Source organism: Montipora capricornis, chromosome 1, assembly GCF_036669925.1.
Source record: "Montipora capricornis isolate CH-2021 chromosome 1, ASM3666992v2, whole genome shotgun sequence".
In the NCBI taxonomy this organism is placed as follows: domain Eukaryota; kingdom Metazoa; phylum Cnidaria; class Anthozoa; order Scleractinia; family Acroporidae; genus Montipora; species Montipora capricornis.
In genome coordinates this window covers 47582507-47609657 of record NC_090883.1, presented here as the reverse complement: position 1 = coordinate 47609657, position 27151 = coordinate 47582507, and the positions used below count along the sequence as shown (strand labels likewise).

The following is a 27151-nucleotide window of genomic DNA, read 5'->3' as shown; positions in this document are numbered from 1 at the left end:
TAGGGGCGCGTCACATATAGGGACAACTTGACATATAGGCCATGAAATACGTTGGGTGAGGCCATTGATATTGGATACGATAGGTCGTATTTTGATGTCGGGGCTTGCTTTTTGTGTCTTGATGAGATGGTATAGACGTAGAATCTGGGCAGATCCGTGTTTGACCAGAGCAAGCTCTTTTGGACAGAGGGAGAGAATTCATTTTGAACTATTAATGTTATTAATTTATTGTATGATCAGGAGATGAACTAAATAGGGATAACCTCCTTTATCTCCTTTTCACTTTTCCTAAGGATTTGTGAATAAACAGTCATCATTTCATTTCATTTCATTTCATTTCTTCTTCCAGGCTGTGTTAACTTTCTTTTAAACTGTCTTGTCTGACATGCCGAGCACTTTTTGGTAGGTGTTGGCGTCACTAAGGTGATCAAGGGCGACCCGTGTGTATGTGTCTTGTTGTATCACGCAGAATTCAGTGCCTTTATCGCTGGGGAGACATGTAGTTCTTCTCTTTGAGTTCTTTTATAGTTTTCTTGTCTGTTTCGTCAATATTCGACCATTTCGGTTGGGGTTGTAGCGCTTTGAGAACGACTTGGAGTTTATGATGAATCCTCTGCAGCTTGTTCCTATACAGGAAGCCATCACCAATGCTACAAATAGAATCTTAAACCCAGTACTCCACCTCTCCAGACAAGATTTCTCGGACCTCCTCCAAGTCACGCTAAACAACATGTATGTTTCCTTCAGAGATCAAGTTTTTCGCCGAAGAGAGGCCGGGCCAACCCATCGGTTCCAGCATTTCAGGCATACTGGGCATCTTGTTTATGGACAACTTGAAACCATCGCCCTCTCCTCCCACCTAATGATAAGCCATGACAAGAGATATGTTGACGATATCTATCTCCAAACAGTTAATGAAGAAACAGCTGACCACTTCCACGACATAAGAAACAATGAGCACCCTAATTCGAAATTCGAAATTTAAAAACCAGAAATAACGTCGAGTGGCTTGTCATTGTCATTACTTGATTTCAAAGTCACCATATGCAATGATGGCAACAGCTCTTTTGAATTCTACAAAAACCCAGCCAAGAAACCACGAGCGAAAACGCATCAAAACACACGAACACGTTCGATGACATCCTTCGCCTCACCGGTTATCCAGAGAACAGTATAGAGCAGACAAAACGCCCACAAAATCCTCAACGAAACCCCCCAACCTAGCAACACAGAATGGTCATATCTTAAGATCCCTTACATCTCTGAACGACTCAATCACAGGATCACTAACATTTTTAGAAAAGAAAACACCCCAGTACGCATTGCCCACAAAACCTACACGCTATCCCACACCTCCACGGAGCGCAAATGCACTAGAGACAAATGCCCTATCTCTAACACTGGATTATGTTTACGCCTCTATGAAGCATTTTACATTAGAAAGTACAAGCCCACACTCAATTCCCGAGAAGAATGTACTGAATTCGCAGACCTTCTATTTTAATATTCTATTTTAGAGACGATTCCTAAGCGCTTTTAGAGGTCCTTTGTTTAGAGACACTCCATCATTAGAGCTTTGTATTCTACTCACAGTTTATTTCTATAGCTTTCATACATACATCACATCTTTTACACATTTCACCCTACACCTTCTTTGCATATATATAGCGCGCGCGGAATATTTTCTCATCCCTGATGATGCCGTTGATCGGCGAAAGCTTGGATTTTAGTTTTTACTTTTAAACAGCAGTTTAAGGCCTTATGCTGGCTATGCACAAGGCGCTTATATATTTTTTTTAATCATGCTGCTGATGAAGGACAACATGAATAGATTCTTAAAAGAGTGTTTAGGCCTAATCACTGAAACGAGCGCTTAGGCCTAATCACTAAACGAGTGCAATATTCATCGCACTATCTCGTTAAAAAGTGTAGTTAACCGAACTGTAAAATGAAAGCTAAAATTTTATCTGAACGAGTGCTTAGGCTTCATCACTGAAACATGCGCTATATTCTTCACACAGTCTCGGTAAAAAGTGTAGTCAGCCGAAACGTAAATTGAAAGCTAAAATCTTAAAAGATTGCTTAGTTTAAACTCTTGTTCTTAGGCCATCGTAGCTTGATCAAGAAAATAACACAACCAGCGGTGATAAACATTGTATTCCAACGCATTTTTATAAACCTTGACGTTTCGGATGCTAGTCAACACAAATTTTAAAAAGTGACAGTTACAATTTCTTGTAACTGAATAAATATATATATATAGTAAACATTAGGGGTCTGGAACCTAGACTGAGAAAAATGATTTGCAGCAGTACGTGTCTAGACATACAGTGAGTTATCTAGTTGAGGGTTTGTGCATAGCCAGCAGCCTCGTCTCCTTCGGGTTGTAAACAGGAAACATTTGGCCACGTGCCTAAAGCTCAGTGTGTGAAAGTTGGAATTAATATTGTTGTTGTTGTTGTTGTCGTTTAATATCACTATGCTGCTCTGAGCCATTTGTAGGCTTAAAAACTTACCAAACACCTTTCAGTAATTATATGAGGAATTTAAAATATTTCAAGCCAGAAATTGGCAGAGTTGAAAGCATTAAAGAAACATTCCAACATGGACAAAAACATTTCTTTTGGTTTCTGTAGGTCGTGCGTTTTGACCCAAAAGACGTGTCTGTTTGTGGCTGAGCTCTCTGTTAATTGCTATGACGTACAACACGTGGCTCTTTGCGGCTGTTGTGATTGGTCGAGGTCTAGGATATTACCTGGTGAGGCCGCTCATTGGTTCGCACATTGACAGTGATGAAATTGATCACGATGGCTACGGTGACCAAGATTCTCTACATCCTGCAGACATTTAAATTCAGAACTTGGATCTGTGTTATACATATTTCGACATAGACGATTCACTGCCTCGTCCCTAGGATCTTCCTTACCAGAATGACTCCATTGGTTCTTTTAAATCCTCTGTTAAAAAAAACTTGTTAGCCAAGAACTCTTAGCTTAGTTCTTAGTTGTGCATATATAGATTCAGATTTTTTTAAATTTTTTGCTATATTCTTAAATTTTTAGCTGTATTCTATTTTGTAATTTTCTTATTATCTCACAAGTGTAATTAGTAACTTAATCTTTAACCTAGGACAGAGGGCCACTGGTTTGTCAGTGTTTAACTGTTATGTGTTACCCTCTATAAATAAAGTTGTTACTTACTTACTTACCAGTCATTCGCCATCTTGGATTTAACACAACGTAGCCTGTGGATGAGGGAAAGGAATCCAGTCTCTTGCGGGATTTGAATGGAGAAAGAACAAGTCTTCAACCTAGTAAATACTCAACCTAAGTTCGATTTTAGCACTCTTAGCGTCAGATTGTTAATAACCAGAATTCAAAAACGTATAGCTTCGCGCTCGCGCAATTCTTACCCGCGCTCAAAAACTGTCTGAGATCGACCTGAAAATCTCAAACTGATTACGTAATCTTTGGCCCAGATCTCCACCGACCAAGTGTCAACCAGAGTGAGATCTGGGTGTGAGATTTCTGATTAACTATAGCTCAACTCTCCAGCTCTTCACCTGAGTGGTTTCTTGTATTTCTAGTTCCCAGTTCTGAATTTTCGCACAAAGCAATTGGGAATTTTCCTTTTAGCAATTAGACTTGCTCTTTTAATATTTTTTTTTTCGTCTAAGAGATCTTTATAATCAAGACATGTTAAAAAGTTAGGTGTGCAAAGTCATAGGTTAAGTAAATAGATTTTAGTAAATACCTTATCCTGTTCCAGTTGTTTACAAAGTTAGAAAACAGCGCTAGCATGAACAACAGCAGGCGAAAAAAGAAACCCGTTCGTAGAGAAAGGTCCCCTGACTCCAAACCTATCGCCTTCTGTCCATTTTTGCGCTTTTTTCCCGTTTCTTTGCGCTGCTCTAATTGATGGAACCCCACAGGAGGTGTAGCTGGTTTGTTAATAGCTTTGTAAAAACCGGAAAATACTTCACGTAAAACTATATAGCCTGTAGTACTTTTAATAAAAGAACAAAATACCTAAACTTTAGACAATCAAAACAAAGTAACTAGCTAGACAGCCTAGGTTTGTACGACACTCGATTTTGGTACATTAAGTGTGAGCATGATCGAGACAAGCCAGAGCTTATCCTGGTTTCTGTAGCATGAAGCGACTAGGAATATTTCTCTTCCCCCCTGGACGGGATACCAGTTCATTGCAGGGTCTCCCCCAGCATAGTAAATTCGCCTGTACCTATTTATACATCCGGGTGGAAAGAGGCACTGTGAGACTTAAGTGTCCTGCCCAAAAACAAAACGCAATGTGCACAGCCGGGGCTCGAACCCAGACCGCTAGATACGGAGTCGAGCACACTAACGATGAGCATGAGACCACTGCACCTCTACGATTTTGGTACATGGCTGCTAACACTTCTCGCTACTTTGCTATCAGGTCTTGAGAAAGGCTTATCAATCAGGAACGAAAATGTTTCAGTTGTTGTCTTCCTTTACGGGAAAGCAGTCATGGCAGCCATGTTGGTGTTCCACTGAAATAATGAAACGGCGGTCATGTTATTGTACCAAACCAGTCCTGTGGATGTTGAACTCTTTTCTTATGTAAACACTTTCTTTTTTCCAATGAATTTGCATGGATACTGGCCGCGTGAGTGTAAATGCTCTATTTCCGAGAATCTACTTCCGGAATTCTTGGAACTGTGCTTTTACCTTACGTTTATTTTAGAAAATTTACTGAGATTTAAACGAATCTGATAACCATAAAAGACGCTTAAAGAACGTGCATGCAATAAGCAGGCAGCCAATCCTAGAAACAACTCCATCTCTGAAGAACAACCCTATCAGAATATGATTATTAATATTTCTATAGGATCGAACGCGCAGCTGAGGGGAAGAATAGAGTGATCTGTCTGCTAGTGACGGAACAGTTTCGGTATTCAAGATTGCGCCCAGAACAGAAGCCACTTAGAGAGACTGTACCTCATGCTTTAAAACCAGCTTCCTGGCTTAAGGTGGAAGCTAACAGGAATAGCGCTGACACTTAATGATATCAGATGTGCTGCGACTGAAATCCAGTATGTCAATAACGAAGATTCCGGAAAAATATGGCATAAGTAATATGTTTTGATACCCTTGACTGTACTTTGGAAAGACAGTGACGGTGTTAGACATGTTATACTCAGATTACTTGAGCTGCTTTCTATGGAGTGCATAAACCACTTCTCGAGTGAAACATATCGGACTTCCTGTTTCTTTTTCCTTTTCAGTGTACGTGATCCGGAAACAGACGAATCGTGAGGGTAGACACACAAACGCGACCTGTGTCAAAGTTGCACTGGTTTGATGCCAATCTGTCTAACTGACAAGTCTCTTGCTTATCATGCTGGCGATTATAACTTTCTGATACTATTGGTTTGGAGAAAACACACATCAAATCCCTTGATTGATTGATTGATTGATTGATTGATTAGGATGAATGGAAATTAATTATTTTAATTCCGCTTGGCAAGTCCAAGCAAAATCTCAGTGTAAATCGAAACTTCAGCCAACGCCCTGTCAGTTGAGGCTGCTCTTTTCGCATCTGTAAGCGCAATGGCTTCTTCTATGATCTCTTGGTTTGTTTTTGTGATCTTTACAAGTCAGACAACAGCGTCGCATTTTCGCGGTGGAATCATAACTTGGAAGCCTGATGAATATATTGGGAACAAGGTAATTAATGTGAATATAGCCGGAATTGAATGGGGGTAGCTAGAAACATTTATAAGCGTAACCGTAATGATTCGATTTAGTAGCCTCCTTCAAATATACGCCCTCCTTTTGAGTGACCCTTTAAGTGGTAGTCCTTTTCGCTTATGGATCATGCATGGTGTACAGCGTCGTCGTTGTACATTGAGATCATTCGTCTGTAGTTCATTTTACTTCTAGACAGCTCACAACATACTCGCATTCAAACCAATTTCCTCAAGTCTTATTTTTCACCTGACGCTGTGAGTACACAATTTCTTCGTGCAAAAGACCCCTTATTTGTTTTATACAGTTAATGGGTGTTAATGCCAGAAAATAAAGTAAGCGACCTGTCCCCAGTTAGCACCCTCCCTTCAGCTCTCAAAACAGGCGCTCCATGCATGCGCTAAATCGATTGATTAAGTGACATCTAGAGCAAAGTACGATTCCTCTTAAGGCAGGGGACAGGAGGTAAATTTTCTGCAGACTCGTGCAGATGGTTTTAATCTGACTCAGTGTAAAGATCTTATTCTGAAGGGAAGGCAAATAGAAATTTATAAACGCAACTTCTTGGAATAATTTGAAGTTCCGGCTTGTCCTATTTTCGATGTAGGGTCTAAAGACAGAACTCCTAACATTAAAGATGTTTTGAATATTCTCTTAATCAAATATAATTTGCTTTGCAGTCGCTAGAATCTTCACTCCTTTGGAGAATGATTAATTCAAGCAATTGAATTACTTGTAAAATTGAGCAAAAGGAGCCATGATTGAAGCACATAGTGTTGTAGGAATCCGAAGAATGCTGGCTGCGCTCCAACAAGGCTAGATCTGTATAAAAACACGATTGGGTTGAGTGCTCCGAAGAAACAAAATTACGAATTATTTTGTCAGAAACCCGCGGTTATCTGGAAATCCAGATTTTAAGGGGAAATTACTGAGCGGAGTTGAAAAGAAATAATTAGTACTCTATTCTACAACACTCCCATTTCATGCTCAATTAATATAAGATATGGGGGAAATTATTGATCCAGCGGGCTAGGTGAAGAGCTGTAACATAACTATAAGGGCGACCGAACCGCACGACTTGTCAGGGCCGGGTGGGTGGGCCGTTCTTTACTCTGGTTGTCCGCTGGAAGGAAACTGAGCAAGAAACCCGTGTTTTCAATCCTATTTATGCCATCCTGGTTACGTAATCAGCGTGCATATGCAGGCCTGGTGCTAATTAAGCATTATAATAACTTATCTTATCATCGCATTTCATTAGGAGTATTGTGAATAGAGTCAAACGAAAAGAAGCAACCCGCTAAGGTACACAAAGTCTGGGGACTATAAACATTTGCATTAGGTGTTAGTCTGAACAAAAATTTTGGAAAACATGATTCTACTAGCAACTGTCCAAAACGAAAACGAAACTGGTTTTTTATTGTTGTGGTTGCATAGAAATAATTTGGAGAACCCAGCAGTAAAGTTTGGAGAACATTGGCCTTCCAAAGATATTTCTTGAAATCAACTTCCGAGATTCTTGGAACTGTTGTCTTTAAGTCAGTGTTTGATTAGGGCTGAAAGTAATCTCAGAAGAGTAAAACGCGCTTTCGACAATTGACATACAACAAATGACTGGTATAGAATCCTTTGTTGTAGGTCTTGAACATCTAAAAAAACTAAGAATTTTGCCGCTTGAAGGTGGTATCCGAGTAATTAGTAATCGATGGATATTGAGGGGGACTTAAGGGTGTTCTGAACACTGCAATCCTCTCAATAGCGAAGATATCTGTTTACAAACATTGACGTCATATTCGATCACGTGGGCCAAAATCACTCATACGTGTGGTTGGCAAAAGAGCTTTCGAGCTGGTCACAGGCGCCCCAAGCTGAAAATACGTGGTGTATGCGACAGTTTGTGTATATAGAGAATTGTATGGGAAAATCACCGATCGTAAAAAAATTGTGTAAATAACTATCTCATTTGAAATAAAGTTTTCCTACCTCAAATGTGTGACCAACTTGTCTCTTTTGCCGAGTTTAGAGCCATTCTGACGCCGTTTAGTGAAGTTATCCGGAAGGCCGTTACTTAAATAATAGGAAGGCCGACCACTCCATCCATCGCTGGCCAGACCTCACTCCACAAATCGTTTTCTCCTCAACAGGAAAAGTCCCGAATCGCAATAAAAACAACAGTTCCATAAAGCCCAATAAATTTTACTCCAAATACGTGTGTTTCGGCGACCCAAAGACTCGTGACGAACGAAAACTTTGCCTTAAAATTCACCTCTTCAGCTTTCCTCAGAGGCTTGTGACCGGGTAGTCAACAACGGAAACTCGCAAGATGGTTTCAGCCTCAACTCCTATTGGCCCATTTGAATTTGACCGCGCGCTGGGAGCACGACCGTTGTTGACTGCCCGGTCACAAGTCAACAATGGTCGTGCTGCCAGCACACGGTCAAATTCAAATGGGCCAATAGGAGCTGAGGCTGAAATCATCTTGCGAGTTTCCGTTGTTGACTACCCGGTCACAAGCCTCTGAGGAAAGCTGAAGAGGTGAATTTTAAGGCAAAGTTTTCGTTCGTCACGAGTCTTTCGGCCGCCGAAACACACGTATTTGGAGTAAAATTTATTGGGCTTTATGGAACTGTTGTTTTTATTGCGATTCGGGACTTTTCCTGATGAGGAGAAAACGATTTGTGGAGTGAGGTCTGGCCAGCGATGGATGGAGTGGTCGGCCTTCCTATTATTTAAGTAACGGCCTTCCGGATAACTTCACTAGACAGCGTCAGAATGGCTCTAAACTCGGCAAAAGAGACAAGTTCGTCACGCATTTGAGGTAGGAAAACTTTATTTCAAATGAGATGGTTATTTACACAACTTTTTTACGATCGGTGATTTTCCCATACAATTCTCTATATACACAAACTGTAGCATACACCACGTATTTTCAGCTTGGGGAGCCTGTGAGCTGGTCAACTCCTTTGCCCACAGACGAATTTCCAACACGATTTTCGGCAGGTGTCGAAACTCGGATTTCCTTCAAACTTTGACAGTGAAGCATTATCATAATATTCTAACTTTCTTCTTGGGTTCAGAATGAAATCTACCATATATGTGAAGCAACAGTCGTTTGAAGTACGCTAAAATTCAGTCATTTCTTTTGTTTTTGTCGCTTTTTGCCAACCACAAATATTGCGTTACAGGGCTCGTGACGTCACTGATATCTTCGCTATACCGCAACAAAATCGCTAAATACCGCAATACTTCAATACCGATTGGAATACCGAAACCACTTCTCTGTATGTTCAAGTTCAGAGCAAATAATACGGAAATAAGAATTTGTAATGGCGAGTTGGCTAACAATTAGCACAAAAGAACTTACCTTTTACGATTGCGACACAAGAAATTGCAGTTTACCGTTAGTTTCATTGGGAATGTCCAATCGGAAACTGCAAAAGGCTCGGAAAACGTCTAAGACTTGGAGAGTTTGGAGGATAACTTTCGAAACCGTCCAAAAATGCTCAATAACCGCATCCCGCGAGTTCGGAGTATACCGCGGTATCGCGCGATACCGCTTCGAGATATTAAAATTACCGAAATAGCGCAAGAAAAATTGTTCAATACCTCTAATTAACCCCAACATCCCCCTCGATATTAAATGAAAACAGGGAGAGTTGTGTTGAGTTGGAAGCAATAACCCAGCGGTAATTAAGGATTGTAAACGGAGTCAGCGGAAAGAACAGCAACAACTGACAACAAAAAAATAGAGACCATTGGTACAACCGAAGAACTTATGGAAATCAACTTCCGGATCCGGGTTTCTCGGAATTGTACTTCTGCGTTTGATTTATTTGAGCTTATTTAAACATTTACTTAGGATTTGATGAGAACTTCAAAACATGCCACTTACCCACGAACGAAAGATACTTGCCATGTTGGCTTCACTCTACCGTATAAATTACATCTGCAGTTTTTTTATGTCCCGTTTGGTATTGCATTAATAAGTTCAATCGCCGGCAGCTTGATGCCAAGCAAATAAACGCACAAAGGCCACTCTCTGGACTGGATAAGACGTGATTCAAAGCTCTTTTGATATTCCTGAAAAGTGGAGGTAAATAGATACAAACAGATACTTTAAGCTGAACAAAATGTAAAACTCGCGGTCAAACATCAAAATGTTGGCAAGGATGAAGACGGAAGAGGAATAAAGCTTTAATACAAAAGTTAGGTAAACCAACATGTTTTCTTTCAGGTAAATTTCAACTTCCGATTAGGTTTTCGAAGATCGTACTCAAACAGTTACTTCTGCGACAGTGCAATGGTTGCGCAGCAGAGCATTGTGGGAAGTGGAGACATCTGGTCTGCAAGCCATGACAGGGGATATTATGGGTCTCGGACTGTAGCAGATACTGGATACCACTGCACGGACTTCAGTGTCAGCGAAGACTGGACACAAGGTGAAAACACTTTTAACTACACTTTCCCGGATGATGGTCCTTGGCTGGTGAGGTGAGCCTTTTATTGAAATCTCTGAGCATAATGTGGCCCTACCTTTTGTATTCTAGCCTTACTCTAAACACTGGAGTTTTATTTATTTTTATAATATAGTTAGGGCCCTGCAGGCGCTCTGATCGCAGATTGGTAAAAAAACCCAGGTTTTATCAGAGTATAAAACTTAGAAAAAGCGTGTTCTATTGTTTTTCTTCACATTACCTCTATATCATAAAGCAAATGATGAAACCTAAGCCGTCTATTACACTGTGATAAAACACTCCGGACATTTCAGAACACTTGAAAAATGTAGAAAACACTCACCTGCGGCCCGTGTTTTCTACATTTCTCTCGTGCTCTCAAATGCCCGTCAAATTTTATCACAGTATAATACACGGCTTGTGAAACAAACAAAACTTTCGAGATTGGCGACACTTTTACAGTGTTGTGAACAAATTCTTTTTGAATCTTTTTTTCGCCAAAAAGTTGGTGAAAATAGGAAGGTTCCATATCGTATCTGCCGGATGTATAGTCCAGAATTTTACTCTCTTGTTCTTAAGTAATTAATTATCTTTAAAAACCTTGTCCAGCGAATCGGTTTTGTAACTAAATAGATGCTGCTTTTGGGCAGGGACTTAGCACAAGAGACCTTATGGTCTCTTGCTTGCATTATTCAATAATATTCCGATGTCTGGTTATTTGAAAGGCACATATGTACTGGGGACCTTTGCGTAACAATTCTATCAAAAAGTTGGGTCTTAGATAGCTCAGGCTCGAACACTTTTCCATCACCTAGTTAATTGTCTCCGTCTTGTTAACTGCAGAAGTGAATGGCACGGCTAAATGTATTGTTTCTGTCCAGTTACTCAAGTTGCTGTTGGATTTCATTAGTAAATGGGGGTGGAAACTGGTTTCTGTCGACTACTGTCAATCTAACCAGACGGCAAGATAACGGAAAAATTAACTCGTCTCCAATCTCTGCACTCTCCCCCATTGTGCGACACCAGCAAGGCTGCTCGAAAAGAATAGTTATTCCGGCGGAGGACTCGGACGGCGACAAAGTGCGCTGTAGATGGTCAAAGGGTTCTCAAAGAGAATGCGGTGGTGTTTGCCAGCGATTCAGTTCCAGTGGCACCCTGGACGAAGTAAGCTAAAGACGTTAAGCCTGGTCTTAACGAGCAAATTTTTAAGTGACAGTTTTTTTATCGTGTAGATGGCTCGGCAAACATTTGTCAACAGTTCAGAGTTTAGTGCGCAAGTAATGACTTTGAACTGAGCAGAGATCCGCAGAAGCAACGCGAGGCTGCTTAGTTGCTCCCGCAAATACGGCGCGTATTCGTACATTTTATGGGACGAGTTGTCTACATGAGCAATTTTTCGTGGGTGACAACTTTTATTTGTCACATAAAAGCTAACACACAAGCCTTTTGGCAAATATATTTATCACATAAGAATTGGCCAATTTTCCTCAGGTACACGAGCAAATAAGTTTTGAAATATAAATCATATCGGCTCCTGTATATCAAGCTTTAAACAACATTATCATACAAAACACAATAAGTTATGAGCAAAAAAAAATAGGTGGACACACTTCTTCAAGCACAAAATCACATACTTTTGTTGAGCGGTTTGTTAATTCCTTGAAAACGCTTCTTTTAAAAAGTTGTGTTTCACAAGATATAAATAAAACAGGCATTCGTTACAGGGTCGGTAAACTGCCTTGATGACTCAGTATTGATATTTCACTTGAAACTGAACTTATAGACATAAGAATTACGCAAGGGCAATGGCAGCATAATTATGCCCATGATTCTTGGCATTTCTTTTTTTGGTGTAATCAGCGGTATTTTTATTTCGTTGCGAACAGGAAAAATGCACCCTTAGAATCCACAGCAATGCAGCTCTCGGTTGGCACGCAGTAGCTATCACCTTAGAAGACTTTCCAGCTTCCACAACAAATTTTCAAACAGCCACTCCATTCAGTCATGTGAGCTTGCAGTTCTTGGTATATGTGTCCTCTTCTTCAGGACCCTGTAACAGGGCCCCATTGCTGATTGGACGGAGCCCGAATGACGGATCTTGTGAGGAGGTGCCGGACGGTGGCATCTTTTATAGCATCATTGAAGCCAAACACATCGATTCTTCAAGAAGGTAGCCTTCCAATGGACAAAACATGCGTAACATGAGATAGTTCAATGACCCTCTTAAAATCAAATAATTGAAAAGAAATCTGTCAAACTGTAACAGGCCTTTATCGCGCATGCAGAGTCTCGCCTCAATTACTACCTGTTATACACATCCTTCGGTGTCACACTGAAGTTATTTCGAGAGAAGAGAGGCAACTACTAACTTGATCAAGAAAGTTGTACAGGAACTTTATAAAAGAGCCTCTTACTCAAACATTGAGAGTAACCCCGTCCCGTCTACTGACATTAATAAATTGATTGATTGATTGATTGATTGATTATATTGTATTGCATTGTATTGTATTGTAAAGTCTTTTTACAAATTGAGATTACAGAGGCAACAAACCATTTAGTAATGTTGTTTCTATTGTCGTTATTCCTTGAAATAATTTAAGGTACTTCGAGACGTGAAGTAAATTCTCTCTCCAATTCATTGAACTCCGCTGTTTTTGTTTTAGGATTGCTGAGATTATTACCGTCACACCACTATACATGAATCTTACCAACCTCTTGAACTACACTGATAACGTCGGGGATACTGTCTACTACAAGAACGTCTCATGGAGTCCAAAGTCATCTCAGAAAGGACGCCATATTTTCTGCTTCAAAGCGATAGACGATTATGGGTAAGGACCTTCAACAGGTTTCTGCGAGCTTTTAAGAGTTGTTTACCTTGTAGTCCGGGGGGAGGGACTCCCATATAATAAGGACGGAGATGCTCAGTGCTAGTCGTGCCTTTTAGGGGTTAATAACGCCGATTTGGGTCCTCTTAGGGTTTTCAGCCTCAACAGGTCCACAGAGGGAGCTTTTTACGGTACCTTTTAGGATATTGTGCTGAAAACACAGACAGGAGATAATGTGTTGCTTCAGAATTGGTACCTCTTAGGGGTGAAAAATATTTCAAGCCACGCCCACCATGCAAGATCCTGGGACCTCTTAGGGATTCTTTTCAAAATTTCAGACGAGCACCCCCGTCCCTTTCATACGGGAGTCTTCCCCCCCCCCCCCCTTCAAATCAGGCTTGCAGTCCTGTCTAATAAACAAGATTGTTCGCAGGTTATTGCAACGTTTCTGGAAATGGTTACAAGCTTTGATATCGTAAGCTGATAAAGATTCTTTTCTCTTTAAAGAATGGAAAGCGACCAGAGATGCATTACCCTTCTTGTTGGATCAAGTAAGTACAAACACAAAGTGTAAAATTTTAGAATCGATCAAAAAGAAGTGGTATCCTCCTGACACTAAAGAGCCTTTAATTTTTATTTTCCAGACAATACTCCAAGACCGATTTTATCAACCCGTATTCCTCTGATACCCACGTTGTACTGGCCGTGGGGGTCTGGATTTGTTGACTTCAACATCACGTTTGACCAACAGGTAATGTAAGCCGCTTAAAACCTGCGCAGCAGGACGGTGAACAGATTTCTCTTTCTAAACCTAGATATATAACAACTAGCTTGCCATTCGAAATGAAGCCGAGCTCCGAGGTCACTACCTGCGGGAGACTCCCAGGGTTCAAAATTTTGGTTTCATTTTGTGAAGAGGCCAATAAAAATCCCACCTAACTTTCTTAACATTCTCAAAAAGCGCAAGGGGATTTCTAGAAGACGTCAGTTTACAAGACGTTATTTACCAACCTCTTTACTGACTCAGTAACAATGGTAATAAGGATCTGTGACATTGTTGGTTTGTTTGACAGAGGCATATGTTAAGACAGAATTAAGCCAAACGAAAAAAGATATCAAACAAAATACTACAGGCTAAAAGATAGTATACAAACTGAACAACATTCTTTTCTCCAAACCAGATCAAGAGACCACGCCATTCGAAATTTATACGAATCATCTTGGAAGGTCACGTGATATACAAACTTGACACGCGTTCTTCCAGTGACGTCACCATCGATCAAAACGCCTTCACTCTTCGCTTTAGCTTGCCCCAGGCTGTAATGAGCATGCGCGGAAATTACTCTGTTACCATGGATCGTGGTGCAGTGGTGGGGCGTGGATGTACCTCAGATGGTCCCCCTACACCTGGATTCAGCTCCACCAAAAGCTGGACCTTTAGTGTTGGAGTTTGTTCCAAAAGGACGTTTATTGCTGACGGCTACTATTGCAATGGTGAGATAAGAAGAACTTTCATATATTCACTTGCAGTGGTGAGATAACTAAACATATTTAGGTTCAATGAGCATGAATCCTATTGTTTTTTGGACAGCTACTAAAAACACCATACACAAATTCCCAGCTTCATTAAGAAAATAACACAAACAGTGGTGATAAACATTGTATTCAAACGCATTTTTTATAGAACTTGACGTTTCGTATGCTAGTTTCATACATGTCAAAAGTGACCGTTACAATTTTTTGAAAACTATGTATATATATATCATAAACATTAGAGTTCTGGAACCTAGACTGAGAAAAATGATCTGCAGCAGTACGTAAACCTGTCAAGACATCATGAGGAGTAATAGCTAATAAAGCAGCAACTTCTCACTACTGACATTGACGTTAAGGGAAGGCTTTAGCTCTTGAATGAACAAAGTCTCTTTAATTTTGCAGTGAAAGTCAGTTTTTTTTCCCAGCTTCACTTTGTTCATTTTGCAATTAAGGCGACAGAGCATTTTTAATATTTTAGGATTGATATTTACCCTTCTTGAGGTCACATTTGGGGGGTGCTTTCCATTCGACGAAAAATTCCGAATATTCCCAACAGGGACAATATGGTACAGAAAATACCTAGAAAAGTCTCCAGAAAATCTGGAAATTAATGAATTTCCGAAAAATGAACCATACAACCAAAAATTCCAGATTTTCCAGCAGGAAATCAAATAGAACGGAACTTTCTAGTTAAAAATACCCAAAATTGCGGTATACATGGGCGCTTTCCATTCGACCAAAAATTTCGATGTGAATTTCCATAAATTTCCTGAGGCGGATAGAGCAGAAGTTTTCGTTTGACTACGCCGCAGTGCCGGGAAAACAACAAGGCCTCCCCCTTCGCATTTTTCACCTCCCGCACTTTTTTTGCCATGGACTTATCCAACGAGTTCGAGGTTTAAGTCACAAATCCTTACTAACCGCGAGCAGGAGGTCTGTATGGGAAAAGCTTGACTGAGGTCGTGAGTACAGACCGAACGCAGTGAGGTCTGTACTCTGTGCTAAGAACAACAATACGTCAGGGATCTTCTACAAACCACAACCTCGGCAGCGAAACGGTTGCAAAACAAAGGTTTTCATGAACGGCACAATGGCTCTGCACGCGTCACAAATCTTCGCACATTTTTAGCCAAGCGAAACAACAACGAAATCCAAACAAGTACGCCACGGTTACATTATTTTTATTAGAATTACTACTTAACTGTAGCTAGTATTTATCGCCGGGCAAGTGGCAAGATTCTATAAGGTAAAAGATTAATCCATTTTCGAATATGCATCGCATTCATCTTTTCCCGGGATGTCTGGCTAACTCGCTGTGATCGCGGCAAAAGAAACTAGGACTGAATAGAGAATTGCGTATTTTCAAAATTTGCCAAAAAGAGGACACTTCCCCTGAGGTAAAGCCCCGGATTTACTGGACTATTCCCAGGAAATTTCCTTACCGTTTGTCTCGAAATTTGGGAAGCTTTGGTTGAATGGGAAACGCCCGTATCTCGCAAGGTTGTCTACTTTTCCGTAAATTCCGGAAAATGTTGTTTCATTGTCTTTGGAAATCTCCGGAAATTCAAACCGGAATTTTTCCATTGGAGAGCGCATTTGGCAACACTGACCTTTCAATTTTCGGGTTCGGCACGAACCCATAAAAACAATCTCCCCAACATTTCACAGATGAACTGCATCACCATCCCTTGTTATGTCCCCGGGGGGATACTCCGTATAATGGCCTATACGGGGAGGCTCCGCTTCAGGTATATAAAAGCGTAGGGATTTCACGAGTCGAAGTACATGAAAGGGTAGGGAAATCTGGCATTTAGGTATGCAAAGGGCCTCATATTAAAATTTTTCGAACACACATACCTTATGACTGTACTGTTTTAATTTACATGTGAAAGGGATACTATTTTCCATTTTAAGGTATACGAAAGGGGTACCACTTGTAATGGAAGGTATTCGAAAGGGGTGTCCTTTCTGCCAAAAAATGGTATATAAAAGTGTAAGGAATCGGACCTCGAGGCGGAGCCTCCCGTACTAAATTTCTTTAGTACCCTCCCCCCCCCCCCCCCCCTTCCTCGGGGGGGTTATGTCAAACTGAGAGAGACAATCGTTTTAGCTCAGCATACAGAGGCTTCTAAAGTTTATTTCATCTTTTGTTTAGATGTGGATGAATGCTCAAACCCGTCATCAATCTTAAGCCGTAAAAAAAGATACAGCTGGTACTGGCCTTACCGTTATTCCTCTTCTTTGCCTCCAGGTATTTTTTTCTCGCTTTTTATCTTCACGAATTCGCTAGTCGACATTTAATAATAATGATCCTGAGATTTTAAATTGCACCAGCCTGTTTACAATAGTTCATTTATGTCGATGTAACAAAGATAGACTAATACTAATGACGTCGAACAGAAGCCCTCAGAGTCATGTTAGAATTTGTATACATCGGACATGGACTATTGTATTCCTTAGTAACATTAGAAGGAGTTATGACTGTTATAGAGCAAGTAACATCTTCGTGTATTTGTTGCTATAGCCATCTATTTAAGTCCGCTTTCAACAGAAATAACGCCTGCCCCAAGTTCTGCACAAGGTATTTAGCTTCGTTATTGTTGTTGTCAGTAAAGTCTAGCTTGATAATTTGCAATCTGGCAAAAAGATAAATTTCTCTCTTGAATTGTAGGACGTGCACTAAGTAGCAGATCAGTTTTTTTGCAACGGAACGATGTTGCTGCTTTCTGAAGCCGTGAAAAACTCCTCTACATTATTTCAATCGACGACCTATTAATGCCAATCAGGTACAACTCCCTGAATCGGAGATGCGCACGTTTTTTTTTCGTTTCTCTTTCAAGATGAATTCAGTTCGTCATTCATAGAAAAACCACAGTTTTTACCACCATTGCTATTAGTCTCGCAATCTGATTGGCTAATTTGCCATTGCCAATAAGAGTTCAGACAACGCTGCTCGCGTCAAAGTGTCACGCAATGCCTTTTTCAGCTCGCGTTCGTTGTCGATAAAAGTACAGACAACGCTAAACCACATACAATTTGTTAATTAATAATATACATGAAAAAATTACTCGATTCTTATTGGCTGAGAACAGTGCAGTTTTTCCTTAACACAGTTCAGAAAAGAGGTAATTGAATGCAAAAAAAAAAAGTAATGAAGCAAGCATTCTGATTGGTCGATGAACAAAGACGTTCACCGATAGCCAATCAAATCTTTTGTTTTCAAATCAAGCGCACGCCCTGGATGGCGCAATTACGGCGCAATTTTTGCCTGATTGCGTGACAATTAAAATCACCTGAGGTTATATAAGCGCGCGCACAAAACTGAGAAGAGAGTTCAGAGTCCGTAAAGTTCAAAACATCCTTCACGCAAATTTTTTCATGTTTATATTATTAATAGGTAATCATACGGTTTTTCTCGTTCAATTTGGAATTAATTTGCAGCTTTTTGAAAAACTCACTCGTGCAAATTAATTCCAAATTGAACTCGAAACCGTATGATTACCTATAAAAACAGTTTTTATATATTATAAACAGAGTTAACTGAATAGAGTGTAAGGTGAAGTGCTAGCCATGTGAGCGTTAGCCCTACTGATGGAAATGAGCCGAGTTGACCTGGAGGCTTCTGTGACAATGTTATGATGAAATTCATTGTCAATAGCAAGACAGACGCATGAAAAAACTGACTTCAGTTTTTTTTTCGATAACAAATTGTCAAATTGTCAAATTGTCCTCTCTCACTTGTTGTCGCATCGCATAAATTATAATTCCGTGTGCCTGTCAGCTTATTGACGATGAAATTACCCAATGAGCGCGCAAGAATTTCTGCAGTTATCGTAAAATGCTTGTTTAACAAAGCACCTTTTTCAATTCATCACTTTAATGATGTTGGTTACGACTACGTAAGATGAATAATAGGGCCGTTTATACCAGAGAAAATAAGCCGCAGCTAACTCTGGCCGCCGCTTACGTAAGCCGCGAAAGAAACTATTTATACGAGTACATACTCCCCGGCCAGGATAAGCCGCGGCTTGAGAAAGCCGTGAACATAGATTTTGTACCATTTATACGGGGTGTTCGCGGCTTACGTAAGCTGCGGCCAGAGTTAGCTGCGGCTTATTTTCTCTCGTATAAACGGCCCTATTGTCTCCGTTTTTCTGTGTTGTGGGGCTTGACGCATTTAGCCGGCATAATTTCGAACATAATACTGTAGTAGTTAGGGTGAAGCGCCAAACATGTTGGTTTATAACATGACTTTAAAGTGATAAAAAAACACGTTGACGGTGGCTGGGTTCAAATAAATATAAATCTGTTACCTCACAGGTCAACAAGTAATGAGTTCAATCGTAAAATCGTCGTGCAATTTTGCCACTTCTTCACCGTTGATATCTTCCACACGCGGGAAGTAAATAGGTTTTATCTACACGAGGCCACAATTAAAACTCTTTTTCCTAGCCCGCACCGAAAATGAGTCGTTCAAGACTCATCCTTGTAAGATTCGTAGCGCAGCGTCCTTTTCATCGATCGCGCTGAAATTTGGCGTGTTTACTGGAGAGTTATATCCCCAGTTTCCCTGATCGAAAATCTCGCCTTTCTAGCTTTCATGACGCCTACATGACGGCCATTCTAATTCAGGCAATTTGAGCCGATGCGATGACCAAATTTTCAATCGATCGCCGAGCTCTCGCGAAGCGGTTTTTCTAAAGTTTTTCAGCCAACAAATTACACTACATGCTTCGGAATAGATAAAGAAAAGGATTTGTGATTCCTTGGATGGGATTTCAAGCGTTAAAATCGCGGAAAAGGTAAGATTAATTATTTAGCGATGCAATTGCGTGTCTGGAGCACATGGTCCTTTGATCTCACAGAATTGTGTTTTTCCTCAAAATATTCGCTTGTTTTCGCTTTCGCTCGCACATATTTACCTTTATTACATGTCCAGTGAATAGTTTTATCCTCTGGGATGAATTTTCCGTCGAAAAATCGGTTATTTGGGTGGTTTTTGGCAAACAGATGTTAATTATTCGTAATGCGATCGCTTCCGTTGCCGTTAGCAACGGGTCGCAAATTTGACACTGTCATCACCTTATCACATTACGCATTGATCGCTAATCCGATTATTTCAAAAAATCCAAAAATATTCGTGCCTCATCAGTTTTCGGTCAAATTTATGTCCAAGAAAGTAGATAAATTGAAGAAAATTTTATTTTCCAGCCAAAAATTCGTAATCAACGCTAAAATGACCAATTTTTGCCTGGAAAACTATTTTTTGTGTTATTTTTCTTAAATTTTTTCGTTCAACTTTCGCTTTTATAAAAGGTTTCAGTTGTCTGTAAATAAGTTATATGCTGTTGGAAAACTTATTTTCTTAGCTTTAAAATGATGTATGTTTTTCCCTCTAACTTTAAATATTTTTTGAGAAAAAATACATTTTTTGGCGATGGCTGGTTTCGCGCGTCCAGGAATTCTAGGGAAAAGAGTTAAATTAATTAAATTAATTAATTAACTTAATTAAAGTAAAGTGTTCATGTATTTAGCCTAGTTAATTTTTTTGGGGACACTAGTGAAATAGCAACACTAATTGATATATGGTACTTATAAAATTTGAATACTTACAGGAGAATGAAAAAAACTAAATGAGTATAAGAGATCCTATGTTACCTTAGGTTACTTGATAAATTATGTCTGCAAGATAGGTCATATAGTAGGGTTGTTTTCCATTTGTTTACCAGTCATTTCTCGGCGAGATACAAGCTTGCAAGTAGTAAAATTACATAACTCTGTCCCATTTAACAAGTTTCCGGAACTTAGGCTATATTTATTTTTAAGAAAACTTAATTGATCTTAAGAAAGAACTAACAGTTTCACGTGTACTTCGCTTGCTTCAGCCGTGCATTCAAGTCCACCTGTCGCTGCTTTGTCACCAACACCAGGTATTTAGTTGTTGTTGTTGCTGTTGGTGTTTGTATTAACAATGCTAAGGAGGAAAGTCATGATGATGTTGCTTTCCTGTTATAAAAAATCTTCGTTGTGTAATGTAATAGAGATAATCAGAGAAAAGAAAATACTCGTACTGAGAGTACAGAATATAGAATAGAATATAGAATAGAATATAGAATATAGAATATGGAATATGGAATATGGAAAATAGAACATATAATATAGCAGTAATGACATTTATTTTAATCTTATTCTATCAACTAGCTTCTTCCGCAGCAATAATGTCAATGGCGCCAGTCTCCGGTAAGAATCAATTGCCTTATCAACTTATAGTTTTTTCGCGAAAAATTCAGAAAAAAAAAACAGAGACACGAAACAAGCACACAAAATTAAAATGAATGATACTGAATAATCAGGTCAGCAAATTCATTGAAACATATGTTTGTTTCAGTCATCCAAACTCTCTCAAAGTTTTACATACATCTTTTTCTTTACCGGCATCCTATACATGGACGTGAGTTCTTCCTTCTAATAATGATATAGTTTCAATTTTTTCGATCCTAAAAAACGAAGCAAGTTGCTCAATTATAACTGGAAAAACGTAAGCCTGGGTAGAGAGATCGGTCAAGCATGTACAGTCATTGTAGTCCTAGTATTCCACATGTTCAAATCAAAATACTTGCTACGTTCACTCAAAGAAAGTTAGATATATTTTGACATCAAATACTTAAGTTTTTCCTTTCTCTTACACACGAGTGTAAAAAAAGAATAAAAGAAAGCAAAGCAAAAACAACAAAAGGTTTATTTAAAAGGCTGAGTTGTCTCATGATCTAATTACCACTGTCTTTAATATTTCAGAATGGACGAAATACTCACAAGTTACTAGTTGGTGCACCTCCGCTGGAAGGTCCTACGTTTCCAGTTACATGAGTATTATACAATGCCAAAGGTATTGTGAGACTAGGCCAGGATGCAACGCTATTGAGTTCTGGGAAGGAGGAAGCCGCTATTGCTACGAATGCACAGACACGTCCAAGATAACACCGTACACCTACTCATACGGCTGGGGCTACCCTGTATATGTTTGGGTTAAGAGTAAGTTGACTGGAATCAGAGTTATACATATACATTTTTTACCAGAATTGCTACTAATCTTGTAATCTGATTGGCTGTCGTTGCAGACAACGCTGCTCGCGTCAATGTGCCACGCAATACCTTTTTCAGCTCGCGCACTGAAAAAAAAAAGAAACATTTTCGCCTTCCACGTTGATATGCGCCATCACAGTGGTCAATGTGGACTCACTCGGCTGTGGCTCGTGAGTCCACAACATCTTGACCACTGTGTTGATGCATACTCGTTGTCGGTAAGGGTACAGATAACGCTAAAACACATTCGACTTGCTAAATAGAAACGAGCGTTTTACTGAAAAATACAGTTCTGGTAAGGTTCATACGAAACAGCAATCGGGACTCGACTAGCACATTTTCCTTATCCTCGCTTGTGAGGATATTGATGACATCATTTCCCGTTTTCACAGTTGTTTTTACAAACAGTCGATTTGTCTAAATAAGACATGCAAACTTACACGGTGGCTTGAAGATATAAATTCCATTTTGTCGTATTTTAAAAACGATATTCTTTTTACAACTGGAAAATAAAATTCATATCTTCGCGCCGCCGTGTAATATCTTCTATTTAGTATACCACACAAGTGAATAGTTCGCGCGCTCTGATTGGTTAACTCGGAAGTGATTAGCAAGTACTATTCACCTCCGAGCAGCCGGCGCAAGAGATTTTAAAATTTTCGACCGCTTGTCACGCATAAAATAACGTTTTGATGCACTTATAATTCAGCTTGTGTGGTATATACTAAAACAATAATTATTCAACTCAGTGTCGGTGAAAGTGATTTAACATCATCCCCCTTTAGCAGCAAATCCCGGCCTTTAAGTTATTATGATTAGATTGCCTCCTATCGATTATAATATATTGTATTTGATTTCAAATCTCTTGTTTTGCTTTATTCACGTATTTGTTGTTGTTGTTGTTATTGTTTTAGATGGCTTCACTCGACTGCTACCTTTATCACTTTCTGTCCAAAGCACAGCAGCAATATATTCCCCTCTTAACTTGTTAACTTCTTCACCCACCGGTGAGTGTTTTTGACAAAGTTGAAATGTGTCTCTCCAGTGTACTGTGAAAGCCGTGAACAGACTATGTTATATTGCAATCTATTACTAATTGAATTGTGCTCTACCCTGTCCAATTACTATTACACATCATTTATTCGGTGTTGTCTTGTACGGCCCAATAGATACTAATATTATCTCACCAGTTAAGTAAACAGAATATAAAAAAGAGAAACAAGAATAAAAAAATACTAGAATCAGAATTATGATAATCATTCAATTGCAAAATCGAATATCACGGAACTATTTTGCCCTAAAACTGTTTTGTAACATGATACCGATCGGACATGTTAATAGAGTCGGGTTGAACATAGCGTAGCCGTGAGCGCTTGCCACCTCTTCACCAGACTCCTTCCCGCCGGATCGCTTCTCTTCGTCACTCGCGCGTGTAACTCGAATGTGAGCCTGCTCGCAGGCTAGGGTAAACAACGCAAAATTAAGCCTTCGTTTTCAAGTAACACAATGATATCCATCGTGAACAACTCACATTGCTGCGCACGAGATGCTGCAAGATGGTTTAGTGCGTGCATTGTACCAAGAGACTATGGTCTAGTAGTCTCTTGTACCTGAAGTAAGTGAACAAAAGGGAATATAATAGAATGCATCCTGTTGACAGCCTTCAACATAAATGTAATAGAAATTGTTTTGAAAACAAAAAGCGTTATATTTTGAATGCTTAATTGCAGTTAATAGAAAATAGAATATAGCAGTAATGACATTTATTTTAATCTTATTCTATCAACTAGCTTCTTCCGCAGCAATAATGTCAATGGCGCCAGTCTCCGGTAAGAATCAATTGCCTTATCAACTTATAGTTTTTTCGCGAAAAATTCAGAAAAAAAAACAGACACAAAACAAGCACACAAAATTAAAATGAATGATACTGAATAATCAGGTCAGCAAATTCATTGAAACATATGTTTGTTTCAGTCATCCAAACTCTCTCGAAGTTTTAAATACATCTTTTTCTTTACCGGTATATGCATCCTATACATGGACGTGAGTTCTTCCTTCTAATAATGATATAGTTTCAATTTTGTCGATCCTTAAAAACGAAGCAAGTTGCTCAATTATAACTGGAAAAAAGTAAGCCTGGGTAGAGAGATCCGTCAAGCATGTACAGTCATTGTAGTCCTGGTATTCCACATTTTCAAGTCAAAATACCTGCTACGATCACTCAAAAAAAGTTAGGTATATTTTGACATCAAACACTTAAGTTTTTTCCTTTCTCTTACACACGAGCGTTAGTGAAAAAATCATAAAAGAAAGCAAAGCAAAAACAACAAAAGGTTTATTTAAAAGGCTGAGTTGTCTCATGATCTAATTACCGCTGTCTTTAATATTTCAGGATGGACTAAATACTCACAAGTTACTAGTTGGTGCACCTCCGCTGGAAGGTCCTACGTTTCCAGTTACATGAGTATTATACAATGCCAAAGGTATTGTGAGACTAGGCCAGGATGCAACGCTATTGAGTTCTGGGAAGGAAGAAGCCGCTATTGCTACGAATGCACAGACACGTCCAAGATAACACCGTACACCAACTCATACGGCTGGGGCTACCCTGTATATGTTTGGGTTAAGAGTAAGTTGAAAGGAATCAGAGTTATACATATACATTTTTTACCAGAATTGCTACTAATCTTGTAATCTGATTGGCTATCGTTGCAGACAACGCTGCTCGCGTCAATGTGCCACGCAATACCTTTTTCAGCTCGCGCACTGAAAAAAATTAAAAGCATTTTCGCCTTGCACGTTGATATGCGCCATCACAGTGGTCAAAATTTGTGGACTCACTCGGCTGTGGCTCGTGAGTCCACAACATCTTGACCACTGTGATGATGCATACTCGTTGTCGGTAAGAGTACAGATAACGCTAAAACACATTCGACTTGCTAAATAGAAACGAGCGTTTTACTGCAAATTCAGTTCTGGTAAGGTTCATACGAAACAGCAATCGGGACTCGACTAGCACATCTTCCTTATCCTCGCTTGTGAGGATATTGATGACATCATTTCCCGCTTTTTCACCGTTGTTTGTACAAACAGTCAGTTTGTCTATATAAGACATGCAAACTTACACGGTGGCTTGAAGATATAAATTCCATTTTGTCGTATTTTAAAAATGATATTCTTTTTACAACTCGAAAATAAAATTCATATCTTCGCGCCGCCGTGTAATATCTTCTATTTAGTATATACCACACAAGTGAATAGTTCGCGCGCTCTGATTGGATAACTCGGAAGTGATTAGCAAGTACTATTCACCTCCGAGCAGCCGGCGCAAGAGATTTTAAAATTTTCGACCGCTTGTCACGCATAAAATAACGTTTTGATGCACTAATAATTCAGCTTGTGTGGTATATACTAAAACAATTATTCAACTCAGTGTCGGTGAAAGTGATTTAACATCATCCCCCTTTAGCAGCAAATCCCAGCCTTTAAATTATTATGATTAGATTGCTTCCTATCGATTATAATATATTATATTTGATTTTAAATCTCTTGTTTTGTTTTATTCACGTATTTGTTGTTGTTGTTGTTGTTGTTGTTGTTTTAGATGGCTTCACTCGACTGCTACCTTTATCACTTTCTGTCCAAAGCACAGCAGCAATATATTCCCCTCTTAACTTGTTAACTTCTTCACCCACCGGTGAGTGTTTTTGACAAAGTTGAAATGTTTCTCTCCAGTGTACTGTGAAAGCCGTGAACAGACTATGTTATATTGCAATCTATTACTAATTGAATTGTGCTCTACCCAGTCCAATTACTATTACACATCATTTATTCGATGTTGTCTTGTACGGCCCAATAGATACTAATATTATCTCACCAGTTAATTCGATTTAAGGTGGCTGAAAACAGTTTCCAGTACTTTTCAAGACTTAGAGTTTGATGGGTTATTACAACCACTCTATACTTGTTGACGCCAACATCATGGAATCAACAAACTGCCCAATCTTTGGGGAACAAGTTGCTGTTAATTTTGTCGCTTAATAGGTTACCATAGCAATAATATGACCTGCTAAAGACACCCTTAATTTTAGCTTTAAGCGCTTATAACTCAAAAACGAACTCGGTGACCCCCATTTTTCATTATCGAATTGTAATAAGCATGATAAGATGCACCTTTTCACAGAGTTTAAAAAATTCTGCGGAGGGGGTTTATAGCCACCTTACCTTTTCGAAAATGTAAGGTAGCTCTGAACCCCCTTTTGCAGAATTTTTTAATTTTTGCAAAAAGTTGCATCAGATCATGCTAATTACAATTCGATAATAAAAAATGTGGGGTCACTGAGTTCGTTTTTGAGTTATAAGCGCTTAAAGCTAAAATTAAGGGTGTCTTTAGCAAGTCATATTGTTGCTATGGTAACCTATTGTGTCACGAAAATAATACCAACGTGTTCACCAGTGATTGGGCAGTTTTTTGATACCATGATTGTAGCATCACTTGATAAAGAGTGGTAATTATGACCCGTCAATATCTACGTCTTGGAAAGTGCTGGAAACTGTTTTGAGCCACCTTCACATCGAAGGTCCTACAGAATATTAAAAAGAGAAACAAGAGTAAAAAAATACTAGAATCAGAATTATGATAATCATTCAATTGCAAAATCGAATATCACGGAACTAGGTTGCCGTAAAACTGTTTTGGAACATGATACCGATCGGACATGTTAGTAGAGTCGGGTTGAACATAGCGTAGCCGTGAGCGCTTGGCACCTCTTCACCAGACTCCTTCCCGCCGGATCGCTTCTCTTCGCCACTCGCGCGTGTAACTCGAATGTGAGCCTGCTCGCAGGCTAGGGTAAACAACGCAAAATTAAGCCTTCGTTTTCAAGTAACACAATGATATCCATCGTGAACAACTCACATTGCTGCGCACGAGATGCTGCAAGATGGTTTAGTGCGTGCATTGTACCAAGAGACTATGGTCTAGTAGTCTCTTGTACCTGAAGTAAGTGAACAAAAGGGAATATAATAGAATGCATCCTGTTCAAAGCCTTCAACATAAATGTAATAGAAATTGTTTTGAAAACAAAAAGCGTTATATTTTGAATGCTTAATTGCAGTTAATAGAAGATAGAATATAGCAGTAATGACATTTATTTTAATCTTATTCTATCAACTAGCTTCTTCCGCAGCAACAATGTCAATGGCGTCACTCTCCGGTAAGAATCAATTGCCTTATCAACTTATAGTTTTTTCGCGAAAAATTCAGAAAAAAAAAACAGAGACACGAAACAAGCACACAAAATTAAAATGAATGATACTGAATAATCAGGTCAGCAAATTCATTGAAACATATGTGACTTTGTTTCAGTCATCCAAACTCTCTCAAAGTTTTAAATACATCTTTTTCTTTACCGGCATCCTATACATGGACGTGACTTCTTCCTTCTAATACTGATATAGTTTCAATTTTGTCGATCCTAAAAAACGAAGCAAGTTGCTCAATTATAACTGGAAAAAAGTA

General features: G+C 39.3%; 2 protein-coding genes across 2 annotated transcripts in view; both read left to right on the top strand.

Annotated features, from left to right (window-relative positions):
- Window positions 1-27151, top strand: part of LOC138015672 (uncharacterized) — a 145215-nt gene that overhangs the window by 104526 nt on the left and 13538 nt on the right. The window contains exons 36-42 of the mRNA XM_068862777.1: window positions 20749-20787; window positions 21343-21579; window positions 22545-22637; window positions 23421-23459; window positions 24023-24259; window positions 25235-25327; window positions 26808-26846. Of these exons, the coding sequence (XP_068718878.1) occupies window positions 20749-20787; window positions 21343-21579; window positions 22545-22637; window positions 23421-23459; window positions 24023-24259; window positions 25235-25327; window positions 26808-26846 (777 nt within the window). The remainder of the gene's footprint in view (window positions 1-20748; window positions 20788-21342; window positions 21580-22544; window positions 22638-23420; window positions 23460-24022; window positions 24260-25234; window positions 25328-26807; window positions 26847-27151) is intronic.
- LOC138049637 (integrin beta-like protein C) lies at window positions 5475-17136 on the top strand. Its single transcript, XM_068896012.1, has 10 exons — window positions 5475-5711; window positions 9964-10220; window positions 11065-11347; window positions 12070-12353; window positions 12847-13014; window positions 13519-13562; window positions 13656-13762; window positions 14193-14505; window positions 16703-16798; window positions 17072-17136. The coding sequence occupies exons 1-10, from the start codon at window positions 5595-5597 to the stop codon at window positions 17134-17136; spliced, it is 1734 nt and encodes a 577-aa protein (XP_068752113.1). The 5' UTR covers window positions 5475-5594.

What these genes read in the sequence shown, in the direction of transcription:
- LOC138049637 (XM_068896012.1), top strand. Translation starts at nt 5,595, where the DNA reads ATGGCTTCTTCTATGATCTCTTGGTTTGTTTTTGTGATCTTTACAAGT. An exon ending in CCAGTGGCACCCTGGACGAA is followed by an intron (nt 11,348 to 12,069) that starts GTAAGCTAAAGA and finishes CGTTGCGAACAG; the next exon opens with GAAAAATGCACCCTTAGAAT. An exon ending in ACATCACGTTTGACCAACAG is followed by an intron (nt 13,763 to 14,192) that starts GTAATGTAAGCC and finishes TCTCCAAACCAG; the next exon opens with ATCAAGAGACCACGCCATTC.